This window comes from Sciurus carolinensis, chromosome 18, assembly GCF_902686445.1.
Source record: "Sciurus carolinensis chromosome 18, mSciCar1.2, whole genome shotgun sequence".
NCBI lineage: Eukaryota > Metazoa > Chordata > Mammalia > Rodentia > Sciuridae > Sciurus > Sciurus carolinensis.
The window spans coordinates 27,951,468-27,964,318 of record NC_062230.1 but is presented as its reverse complement, the minus strand read 5'-3'; the positions used below and the strand labels follow the sequence as shown (position 1 = coordinate 27,964,318).

At 47.3% G+C, this 12,851-nt stretch overlaps 1 protein-coding gene across 2 annotated transcripts in view; it reads right to left on the bottom strand.

Moving 5' to 3' along the window:
- Positions 1-12,851, bottom strand: part of Syt17 (synaptotagmin 17) — a 77,795-nt gene that overhangs the window by 27,827 nt on the left and 37,117 nt on the right. For both annotated transcript variants that reach the window (XM_047533715.1, XM_047533714.1), the window contains exons 6-7: positions 2,436-2,556; positions 310-465 (exon numbers count right to left, since the gene is read on the bottom strand). In XM_047533715.1, coding sequence (XP_047389671.1) covers positions 310-465; positions 2,436-2,556 — 277 coding nt within the window. The remainder of the gene's footprint in view (positions 1-309; positions 466-2,435; positions 2,557-12,851) is intronic.

Below are 12,851 nucleotides of genomic sequence, written 5' to 3'. Positions count from 1 at the left end.
GTCCCCATTTTATAGATGAGGACACTGAGGTTCAGAGGAGTTAAATAACTGGTCAAAGATCTGAGTTATTATGTGGCAGTTCTGGGAACTCCAGCTCTAGGGTCAGGTTTGTAACACAGGGCAATTTTGTTGTAGGGCTCCATGGTCTAGCCCAAGTACACAGATGGTAAGCAGATTCAAACTCAGATAGCGGAACATCAGATGTGAAGTTCTTAAACACAACTCTCTCCAGATGCCTTTTGTCTCTAGGATAAGAAGTTATTGAACGTGGCTCACCTGGGATTCACTGAGGTATAGGATGTTACCTACCTGTGAATACAAGGCTGGCATTTTCCAATTCTTCCTGGGGAACTTTGAAGCTAAAGGATTCATTGTAGAAAGGATCAATTGTGCCTCTTAAGAAGGATGTCTTCTTGGTTTTCACAAGCTTGAGTCCATGCACCAGCTGGATTTTCACAAATGGGTCTGAGATGTGGACACAGCATCAGAGAATGTTCATGGAAACGAATCCATTAACTTTCCATCCATCCGCCCCTCTCCTCATACATTCTTCTGCCCAGCCATACTTTCCACTTCCACCCATCTCTCAGCCCATCCCTCCATCCATCATCTGTTTACCTTCCCATCTGCATGTCGGGTCACCTGTCCATTCATTATTTCACCGTTCCTTCATCCGTTCACTCTGTTTTACTCATTCATCCAAATCCCCATCTGTCTGGCAGCCCACTGTCCATCCATCATTCTTCTGTTTTCCCATCAACCCATCCATTGACCCATCAATCCCTTCATCCCTCCACTGTGTCACCCCATCCATCAGTCCAGGCATCTGTCTTTCCTTTCACTTATTTATTCTCCCACCCCTCCACCTACTCTATTATCCATGCATCATTTCCCCATCCACTTATCTGCTTAGCCTTGTCCCTCTTCCCTAGTTATCTAATATTTATGAACTTTCCCCAGGTTTCAGTCACTAAGTTCATTTTACATTTAAGAAAACTGAGGACTCAACAGAACAAATGATTTGCTTAAGATCTGACTGGTAGATGCAATCTGGACTCAGAGGCTACCCTGGATTTTGTCTGCTGAAACTGATTATCATGTCAGTGAGCTCATATCATAGCCCATACACAGGAGAAAGAGATTAATGAATTATAAATATCATCCTTAGATCATTTTATAGTTTAGAAAGGGTCTCACATTATCTAATTTGACATTTATTTCATATCTCAATGCAATGAGCTGCATATTATTATTATGCCAATTTTTGAGATGGAGAAATTGAGGCAGATAGAGAGATTAAGTAACCTTCCCCATGACCACATCATTTACAAGCAGCAGCACTGGGTCTGGTTCCAGGCAGTTTGACTCCAGAACCTTCACTCATTCATCACACCGACTCTCCCACTGTGGTGAGTCTGATACTCTCCATCCTTTACCATTCCTTCCACGAGTTCCTTTGAAACCCCTGTTCCACAATGTGTGTTTTTGCTTTTATTTTGTTTTTGGTGTGGGGATTTGAACTCTGGTGCTTAGCCACTGAGTGACATTCCCAGCTCTTTTAAAAATTTTATTTAGAGACAGGGTCTCACTAAGTTGCTTAGGGCCTCTCTAATTTGCTAAAGTTGGCTTTGAACTCTTGATCCTCCTGCCTCAGCCTCCCAAGCCTCTGGGATTACAGTCATGCACCACTGTGCCTGGCTACCATGTGTTTTTTGAGCATGCAAGATGTCTTCTAGACTGTTGTCATCTTATTGCAAAAATAATTTATTTTGTTTATTGCATTTAGGAAAAACAATATTTTCTACCACTGAACTGAAGCAATACCAGTGATCATGGCTATTGTCGCAATAATACCTTTTTCTGCTGTGGGAGAAGTCACATACAAATGTGATGGAACCTGTTCCATTTCATTAAGAGTCATGTTTGAATTGGTTTTGCTATGGACACTTAACATTCTGTCCCTCTAGAGTTGGAAGTTTTTAAGATTTATGCTACACATGAAATGAGCTGGGGGTGAAAAAACAACCAACCAGGCTGTGCCCACCATGCTGGTGGATTAGAATACATAGGCATTGCACACTACCGCCACCTGCAGCATGGTGTCTCTATTGCAGGCACAGTGTTTGGAAAGGCAAGTCACTTCTTTGGGGTTTCATGTGTTCAAAGAAAATCTAGATTTTCAGTAGTGATCATACCTGGTCACAGTCCACTTCCAAGTTCAACTAGGGTTGCCAAGATGGCATCATTTACCTGCTTTATTCTGCGAGATATTTGATCATTTCTTTTCCTTCTTGAACTAGCATCCTGATTCTGAATGCTATCCACTCTCACAAGGCCTTAGCAAGAGGATACAGGATGCAGAAAAATTGGGTCCCCCCCAACGAACACAGATGTCCTCTTAAAAGAATTGGGGGGAGGAAGGGAGCTGAGTGTACCTGAGCCTTGGCTCACGTCTGTTTGAAGAAGTTGCTTGGCTCGAATGATGTCGACGTTGAGCCTCCCGGCACTCGGGAGGTAGTTCAGCGACAGGAGCAACTCCCCCAGCTCCACTTCATTCTGCAGAGAAAGAAAAGGGTGAGAAAGTTGCTTTTTTCCTTTCATTCTTTTTGCACCCACCATGCAAGAGACTGATTCCGGCAGCTCCCAAACGAGGTGCTGTGGGTGGATCAGTTGACAGTGGGTGCCTGTTTCTTTGACTTCTTTTAGCTTCTGCCTCCAATTATTTTCTCGAATCCATCTGAGAATGTTTTCTGCTGCCCTCATGGCTCTTAACAGCAGCAACAAACATTTTAACAACAAAAGTATGGATAATTTAAAAAATGCAACATGTCCTGTGTCAGGCTAAGTGCTTTATATGTCACAGCTAAATCAAGCTTCATAATGAGTCCCTGAGGTGTTAGTATTAACTGACTGAATAGATGAGAAAATGGAGGCTCAGAGGGGTTAAGTAACATGTCCAAGACCACATAGCACAAAAGTGGTAGAACTGGCCTTTGGACCCAGGGAAGCTAATTCCAAATTACTCTAACCACTGGGTTCCTCTACTTCCCAGGAGAATACCTTGCAGAGAAGCTAAGTGGGTGAGAAGCTCTTCTTAACCTCTACCCCACAACAGAGTCTAGGAGTCTAGCCTCACACGGCCACACACGCCATGTGGCCTTCCTTGTTGAAGAGCACCCCTTCCCCCAAGGGCAACACTACCACACTTGTGCAGAATCCATGTAAGCACCCAGATGCATGACCCCACGTGAGGCATGCCGGAGCCCCTAGAACACAGGGACCCCACTTTTCTCTTTAAAAAAAATTACTGTAGAAAATTTCGACCATTTCAAGCTCAGAGACGACAGCCAACACCATACCCAACTGTAATAACTGTCAACATTTTGGCAAACGATGTTCCGTCTCCGCCACTGTTTGTAAGATGTTTTGGTGGAACATTATCGACTGAGTCCCAGACACGATGTCGTCCCCCCTGTACATCCCCTGGAGTGCATCAACGCCAACGTTCCTGGTCGGGGAACCTTCTGCTCATATTGGAATAAGGAATCTCCACAAGCTGCTGCCACATCACCAGCAGGTTAGGACACTGCCAGGCCGTGGGGCGCGTGTGAAGGTCACCTTTGCAGCAGGGAGACCGACTGTCTCTGAGAGCTGAGGCTGGAGGAGGACCCTAAATGACCTGAAGAATGGAGGCTCAGGAAGGGGTCTCACCAAGCAGAGGGAACAGCAAGGGTCAGGGCCGGGTGGTGGGAGGAAGGAATCAGCAAGAGCTGATTCTAGAGACGTCCACGAGAGCCAAAGCAAGCTGCCCAGTGGCCGTCCCAGTGGGGACCTGGCCACCCCCAGGGCCACCCTCACAGGATTCGGAAGGTGGCCTCTCCTAGGCCCTCAGCACTAAAAGACCCTTCCTGCCACCTTCAAGGATGGGCCGTGATCCACCAGCAAGGCAACTGCCCTTTCCCAGTGTTTCCGGCAGCCCCCAACCTCCTATGAAGAGTCTCATCTCCTATAAAGTGAGACCCTTTTCTTCCTCCTTCCCTCTGTAGGACACGCGCTTGCTGCTCTCCGGGGCCATGCTGTCCCCACCACGGGCACGGGATGGCGTGTCTTCCCAGACAAGCATGCGCATGGATCCAGACACGCCTTCCCTCTGCCGCAGCCTGGGAGTGATCAGTTTGCAAGGCTGATGTCGAGTCAGGGGAAGAGTTGGCGGAAAATAAAGAGCGTGCTCACTGAGCCGTGTCAGAGGGTTTGTTGACTCGAGTGACCAACGTTCGTTCCATCACACACACCAGGCAGGACATGGCCTACTGGGCAAGGGCAGGGAAGATATAAAACGAGTCACAATTCCAGAGGCTGCACACCCACGAGAATGGCTGTGCTGAACAAACAAACAAATAAGTACATAAAAGCCGAAGGCGGCAAGCGTTGGCAAGGTTGTGCTTTGCTGATGCGAATGCAAAATGGCGTGGCTGCTGTTTAAGGTTCAGCACAGAGCTCCACACAGTCCAGCAGTTCTCCTGGTAGGTACGCACCTCAGGGAGCAGGAAACATACACCGGCACAGACACTTGTACTGACAGTTCACAGAAGCATAATTCACAAGAGCCCAAAGGTGGAGACGCCCAATGTCCACGGACAACAGAAAAACAACCTATGGTCTGTCTATGCAATGGGGTGTTCTTAGGTCATGAAGAGGGGTGAGGCACTGGTATATCCCACAATGAAGATGAACCTCGGAATCCCGCTAAGTCAGAGAGGCCAGACCCAAAAGATCACACTTCGTATGATTCCATTGGCAAGACATCCAGAATAGTAAATCCACAGAGGCAGAAAGCAGATTAGCAGCAGCCAGGATCTGGGAGGAGTGGAGAATGCAGTGTGACTGCTTAATGGATACAGGGTGCTCTTCAATTGATGAATGGATAAAGAAACTGTGGTATATATATACAAGGGAATATTACTCAGCCATAAAGAAGAATAAAATTATGGTATTTGCAGGTAAATGGATGAAATCAGAGAATATCATGCTAAGTGAGATAAGCCAATCTCAAAAATCCAAAGGATGAATGATCTCACTGATCAGTGGATGATGACACACAGTGGGGGGTGGGAAGGAAGTAAGAATGGAGGAAAGAGGAACTGTGTAAAGGGAAAAGAGGGGTGGGAGGGGTGGGAGGGGTGGGGGGGAAGGGAAAAATAACGGAATGAATCAAACACTATTATCCTATGTAAAAGTATGGCTACACAAATGGTATGCCTTCACTACATGTACAAACAGAGAAACAGTATGTATCCCATTTGTGTACAATAAAAATAAATTTAAAAAAAAGAGAGAGAGAGAAAATACCCAGAATTTCATGGAAAAAAAAATGAATACTGGGTCTCCTTTGGGTGATAGACTGTTCTGGAACCAGAGGTGATGGTGCCACACCATTGGAAGTATACTAAACGCCACTGAATTACATATTTTAAAATGGCTGATTTTATGTCATAGGAATTTCACCTCAATTTAAAAAAAAATCATAAGGCCTATGTGCTAATGGGCTCTATGAACCAGAACCAAGCAGACTGAAGTATACAACCCATTCCTGGCAGGGGCAGGAGCAGGAAGGGCTTCATGCAGAAGGAGGCATTTGGGCTAAGCTTTGAAAGGTAAGTAGGACTCATCCCGTTTATTCTATTGCTGAGAAATGCTGCAGGGAAGGGCATCCAAGCAGATGGAATGGAATGAGGGAAACCTTCGCTGTTGCCCCAATCCCTTCCGAGGTCTTGTCCTGCATTTCCCAGTGTCCCAACATAAAGCCCCAAGGGACTTGTATTTCTAATAAAGTCGCCGAAGATGGTTAATAACTTAGATTTTAAGATAAATTAGGAATCTCCCTACAAATAATATCACCCTCCTTTGCATTCTCAGTTGCTGGTGTCCCCCTTAGGCAGAACAGGTGTGTGCTCTGAGCCTACTAGAAGCAGATAAGGTCCTCCACCTCTACTTCAAATAATAGACAGAAATATATCTAGGGGGAAAGAAGCTGATACTTCGGTAATAACACTGAAGGACTCATGGAGATATGAGGACTTTGCTGAGATTGACAACTGAGAACTGTCACTACTTTGAAGGACATAGGGTAGGAACTGGGCACCTCAAGTTCTTTATTTTAACCCACACCTGGAGAAAGTGCAAAGTCCCCCACTTTAACATCTGCCCCAGAATATGTAGCACAGAGGAAGAGCAGCAGCCATGTGGACATCAGAAACTGTAGCTCAGTGGGAAAGTTCTTGCCTAGCACGTGTGAGGCCCTGGGTTCTATCCTCAGTACCTGAAAAACAAACTCCAAAACCAAAACCAACTGCAGCTCTAAAAACCAGAAGGCAAAAAATGTCCAGGGTTCCTGCAGCTAGGATTTTTCTTAATTCCTCTTCCCTTGAAGAAGTATCTAATGCTACATTGAAAAGCTAACCAGCAGCCAGGGGATGAAGAACTTCAAGTGTGGGAACAGAAAGCAGGGCCATCTCATCCAGAAGCTCCCCAACCCACCACCCCCAAGCAGATTCTGCTGTTAACGCTGCTCTTTGCAGATGCCCGTGAAGTACTGGCACATTAAAACTGCACCAACTTGGGGTGGTTTTGTCCTTTCACCCATCTTCTCTGGGGATATCTGGAAATGTCTGCACAGTTTTGATGGTCACGACTCGGGACAGGGGGGCTGATGGCCCCTGGTAGGAAGAGGCCAAAGATACTGCTAAAGGCCCTACCAGGGGCAGACCAGCCTCTTCCCGCCTCAACGAAGACCCCAAATATCCACAGAAATCCTGAACTAAACCCACGAAGCCTGGGCTCACTCGGATTTTTCTCTTGGACACAACTCCGGCTGAGTGAATGGTTAACCAGAGTCAGACGTGAACTCGTCTGCAGCAGATTTCAGAAAAGTCCTGCCACGGCCTCAGAGAAACTTGTCTCGAACCTCCTTCACACCTGAAGAGGCCAAAGCACCAGCTACAGCCCAAACCTGGAAAGGTTGAGCTAAGATTCCCTTCCTTCCTTCCGCTCCCTCCTGAGACCTGTCTTCCTCACTGCGAAGCAGAAATGCAAGTACCACGATAATCCTCCCGGGAAGCGTGCTCCAGGGTCCCAAGGGGAGGGGACACTTGTTCTGGGAGGATCTTGTTCTTTATTTTTTGCGGTGCTGGGGATCGAACCCAGGGCCTTGTGCATGCGAGGCCAGCACCCTACCCACTGAGCTACCTCCCAGCCCTGATCTCATCCCTGAAGTCCCCTTTCTTAACCAAATCTGGTACAACAAGGTTGGAAAGTTGGAGTTGAAATGATTTAGAGCCACACTGTATAACAGAGAACAGAACCATGTCACCCACTACTTCCCTCTTCAAGATCCTCCACCGCGCTTAGCCCCGGAGCGCTCGGCCGGGTCTGCCACGGGATCTGCTGGCCCCAGAACCACTGCCCTTTATGGGACACATTTCCTCACTGTGGAGGGCCATCCCTGGCCTCCAACAGTGTCCCCTGCCTCCACCAGCTGGAAACCAGTAGCATTGCCTCTCCACTGTTGTGACCACCCCAAATGTCTCCAGGCACTGCAATGTCCCCTGAGGATAAAATCGCCCCGTAGAGAACTACCCGACCACAAGGATCTAAATGAGTTGGGAAACCCCATCCTCCAAACACATGTCTTCCTTCGATTTTTTGCAAATACAAGATGACTCCAGGGCTTGCTCCTGCTGTTTCCTGGGAATCTCAGCTCAAATGTCACCTTCTCATCTGAGCTCTCCATGGCCATTCCATTGCAAGTAGCCCCCTGCCTCTATCACATCACTCTGTTTTATTTCCTTTGATATTTTCTTACTCTTCATAAAGGCCAGGACAGTGCCCATCTGCCACTACTATATAGACGATCCCAACTTGTGATGGTTCAACTTATGGTCTATTTCCACTTTGCATTGATGTGAAAGGAATCTCCATCCAGTAGAAGCCATTCTTTGACTTTTGATCTGTTCCTGGCCTAGCGATGTGCAGTCTTGCAATGCCTGGGCAGTGACAGTTAGCTCAGCTCCCAATTAGCCACATGATCCCAAGGAGAAACAAACAGGGACCTGTGCTGCTGAGGTGTGGTATTTGGTAGATCAGGTGGTGTGATGGTCAGCTTTCCCTCACTGTAACAAAACACCTGAGATTAATAGACTTATAAAGAGGAAAGGTTTATTTTGGTTCACAGTTTCGGAGCTTTCCACTCATGATCTGTTGGCTCCTTTGCTTTGGGCCTGCGTCAGGCATCTCAGCCTGGTGGCAATGCATGGTGGAGCAAACCACTCACATCATGTCCAGGAGGTGAAGGAGAGGAAGAAGACGAGGAGTAAGGGGTTAGGGTCTTGATCTCCCTTTCAATGGCACATCCCCAATGACCTGAAGACCACCTCTTAAAGGTCCCGCTACTTCCCAACAGTGCCACTTGGGGGAACAAGTCTTCACCACAGGGACCTTTGAGGGACACTTAAGATCCCAACTATAGAAGGTGGAATAAATCCATTTTTTGGCTTAAGATAGTTCCAGTTTACGATGGGTTTACAGGAATGTCACTCCTTTGCAAGTCCAGCGGTGCCTGTGTTCACAGCACCTGGAACAACTTCAATCCCAATGACCCTGAGAACTAGCCAAGTGGCCCGCAACGTGGAGGACAAGCTGTTGCCACACCTCAGTCCCAGAGGGACATCAGCATGACATTCTGTCACCTGCCCGACTCCAGCTCAAGACAATCGAACCTGAGATGAGAGAAGGGACTTCTCATTTGGAGGCGATATCACACAGGAACAAAGCTCCTTTCCTTTCTTGTAAGAGTCTGATGAGCTTAATTTGGTCCGACCACGTGGGGTGGGCTAGGGAGATCCAAAATAGACCCGTCTGCAAATTACTCAAATGAAGCCAGAAGCCACCCCAAGCTCCCCAGCACACGCTGCGGAGCTCTCCACCCAGACAAAAGCCTCTCTTCCTGCAGCCTTTGAGTGCACACGTTCTCATCAATAAAAAGGAAATCAAAGAAAACCATCTGGGACAAAAGACATTTTCTGGGGAAAACAAGAGCCCGGCTCGCCTCCTGACAGCTTTCTTTGAAGTGCTTCTAAATGGCCCCTTTGCTGGCCTCACCTTGCAGAAGGCTCGGCTGTGTGCACACAACTTCCGAGAAGCCCAAACTCAGCTGCTCCCGCCCCCCTGCACCTGGGTAGTCTTTTGTCTCTTAATTTACTGCACAAACAACCTTACAATAGGAATGGATTTTTCTAAAAGCAAAATCCACCCACAATCCCAGCATTTTACACATTCCACCAAATGCTCTCTTTTCTTTTTCCCCCTCTAAAAGCACCCCCAGCCATTGTCAATACAGATATAATATTTGTGTAGCTGCCTTTTTAAAAAATCTTAAACACACACACACACACACACACACACACACACACACACACACACCTTGCCATTTGCTGATCTAGACATCATAAGTATCATTTTTAATGTCCACATGTAACAGTCCATGAGGTTGAAATACTGTAACAAGCTGTAACCACTTTCCTAGTGCTAGACACTAAGGTTATCTTTTTCTTTTTCTTTTTCTTTTTTGGCACCAGGGATTGAACTCAGGGGCACTCAACCACTCGGTCACATCTGCAGCCTTTTTTTGTATTTTTTATTTAGAGACGGGCTCTCTTTGAGTTGCTTAGTACCTCGTTAAGCTGCTGAGGCTGGCTTTGAACTCGTGATCCTCCTGCCTCAGCCTCCCCAGACGCTGGGATTATAGGTGCGCCACAGCGCTGGGCTATTTTAAACAACTTCAACTGGACACTTAGGCATGTTCCTTCACGTCCTCATAAAACTTAAGCATAGGCAGGGTGCGGGGGTGCACGCCTGTCATCCCAGCGGCTCGGGAGGCTGAGGCAGGAGGATCGAGGAGTTTAAGGCCAGCCTCAGCAAAAGTGAGGTGCTGAGCAACTCACTGAGACCCCATCTCTAAGTAAAATACAAAATAGGGCTCAGAGGTCAAGTGCCCCTGAGTTTAACCCCTGGCATCTCTTTCTTCCAAAACAAAAACAAAAACAAAACCCCAAGCATGGGCTCACTGGTCAGGGAAACTCAAGGTCTTTTTCTTCCACTTGACATGAACTGCCTGACTAATTGCTCAAAAAGGGCTGAACTTCAGACACCAGCAGAGGGGAAGCACAGAAGCCTCCCAGCCAGGTGACAGGAGCTGGTGCGTAGCGCCCGGTTTAGCAAACGCATGCAAGATCAGTGTGACCGTTAAAATACGCAGCTGTCAAATGGTACCACATATTTCTCGGATGGAAAATCCGGGCAGGTGTGGATCTAATTGTGCAGGGGTCCCCTTTATTCCTTATCTGTGGGGATGGATCCAAGACCCTCCATGGATGCCTCAGACCCCAGACAGTGTCGAGTCTGGTAAAAACTGCCGTTGCCTATATACCCATACCTATGGTGCAGTTTAACTTATACATTAGGCACAGCAAGAGCAATGATGATAATTCATAATAAAATAGAACAATTATAATAATACATTGAAATAAAAGTCACTTAACGTTTATGAATTCTTTCTGGAATTTTCCATTTAATTCTGATTACGGTAGACCCCGTCAACTTAAATCAAGGAACGTGAAACTGGATCAAGGGGGACAACACTGTTTCCTTTTTTGTTCAGAGACAGCGATTTTCTGACTTTCTGGGTAAGTTCAGAGCCGCCCACCGTGTGGCTGATGATACCGCTGATTTCAGGCTGGACGGTATTTGTTATTGTCAGGCTTAGGTTATCCTTGTTCTGTGGGTATCTTATTACGGGTTTAGTTTATAAGGCAACATCCTCCTGAAGAGCGGGGACACCTTTCCGTGTTTGTCAGTAATTCACACTTTCCCTTCTGTGAAAATCCCCTTCGTTTCTCTTTGCTCATTTTTCTAGTAGGTATTTGTCTTTCTCTTGATGATTTACAAAAGGCTCTTAAGTATTGTGGTTACCAATTAGTCAGCAGTGACGTGCTGCTATGGCTTGAATTATGTAACCCCCCATGCAGAACGTGACCTTGTTGGAAAGGGTCATAGCAGAGGTGACTGACAGCCCTAGCCCACTGATCGCGCGCAGAGCAAACATAAGTCTCCCCAGGTGGCTCGCCTGTTGAATGTCTTCACTGTTTTCTGGTGAACAGAAGTTCACAATATTAACACCATACACGTGTCCATGGTTTTTCCTCCACGGTTTGGACTTTAGGGCCACTTAAAGAGACACCTAGCTATATGAAGATCATAAAGGTATTATGTATTTCCTGCTAAAACTTAGAGTCTATAAGTTCTTGACCGTATGGGCTTTGGGTGTATGGTGTGAGGTAAGGCTCTGTCTTCATTTTGAGGCAGTGGCCGCCTCTTCTCCTGTCTTTCTGCCCCACAGTCTGTGAGCTCACCGAGGCCAGGGATCTGACATTATTACTTCCCTCCATCTTCCTAGCACCTCTGCCACAACAGAACCTTGGCAACTGTTGGTGCCATGAAATGTCTAGTTAGAGGTGAGGCCAAATCTTGCAGGACAGCTTGGAGAGCAGGTCAAACTTCTGGTATCTGAGTCTGTGCTTTGGGCTCAGCTGACACTCCAGCACCTCGAAAGAGTGAGCCTGGTTTTATTTAACCTTGGGTTGCCAGTGACACCATGATCTCACTAACCAAGAGAGAATGTTCTAGAAGATGAAAGACTCAACCCAAATCTGAATCCATGCCAAGCACGCACCCTTGCCTCCCACTGCCCACAGTGAAGCACAGGTGCCACAGAAGTGGGTGACATCATGGCTGGGGAGAGCTGCCCCTCAGGTAGGCCAGCACCAGCCAGGATGGGCCCAGGACCCCCAGGCTCCCCAAGGGAGGGTCCTCGAGGTGGCCGTGTCCAGCCCCAGCCTTTTCTGCCTTCTTTCCTTTCTGGACAGATAACGTTCCTCTGCTTCTAAGTCTCACCAACTCCTATCCAAGCTCAGATCCAGCCCCATCACCCAGTCCACTGCTACTTGCAGGGAACTAATACATGCCAAGCACACAGCTAGCACACAGTAGGTGTTCAGTGCTGGGCCACTGACCAGGTAGCCAGGGCAGGACAAAGGACACAGCAGTGACCAAGACAGGCAGGAGTCCTGGAATAGAACTCCTGAGAGTAAACAATTCTTTCATGATTAACTATCAGGCCTTGTTAATTATGCGGTTATTTAATGAGCGTGGTGGTGTGTGTCGTGAATAAGGGGTGCCGTGGGAGCTGACCGCACAGAGCCTCCCTGGAGAACATGGTACTGAGCCGAGATATAAAGGCAGAACAAGGGCTCAAGGAATGTTCAACAAAGGCCCCATGTTAAAGTCTTGGTCCCCAGTTGGACCCTGTTGGGAGGTGCTGGAAATTTTAAGAGGTGGGAGGTCATTGGGTCACTCAGGGTGTGTCTTTGAAGGGCGTTGTGGGACCATGGTCTCTTTCTCTTTTGTTCCCTGGCCATGAGGAGAGCAGTTTTCTTCTGCCACAATGTACCACTACACATGCAAAGTGACAGGGCAATCATGGAGGGACACCTCCTAAACGGTGAACCAAAATAAACCTTTCCTCTTTTTCAGTTGATTTTCTCAGGTTCTTTTTGTTATAGTAACAGAAAGTTGACTGACACAAGAACCAAGAAGCAGGCCAAACAAACAACAGAGAACACTGAAATGGACCCTTGATGGCAGGGGAGATGGGAAAGGCAGGGGAGGTTCTTTCAAGCCTGTGGTGCTTTGGTGAGCAGCCTCAGAACACTGACAGAGGGTGCCAGGTGAGCACAGGC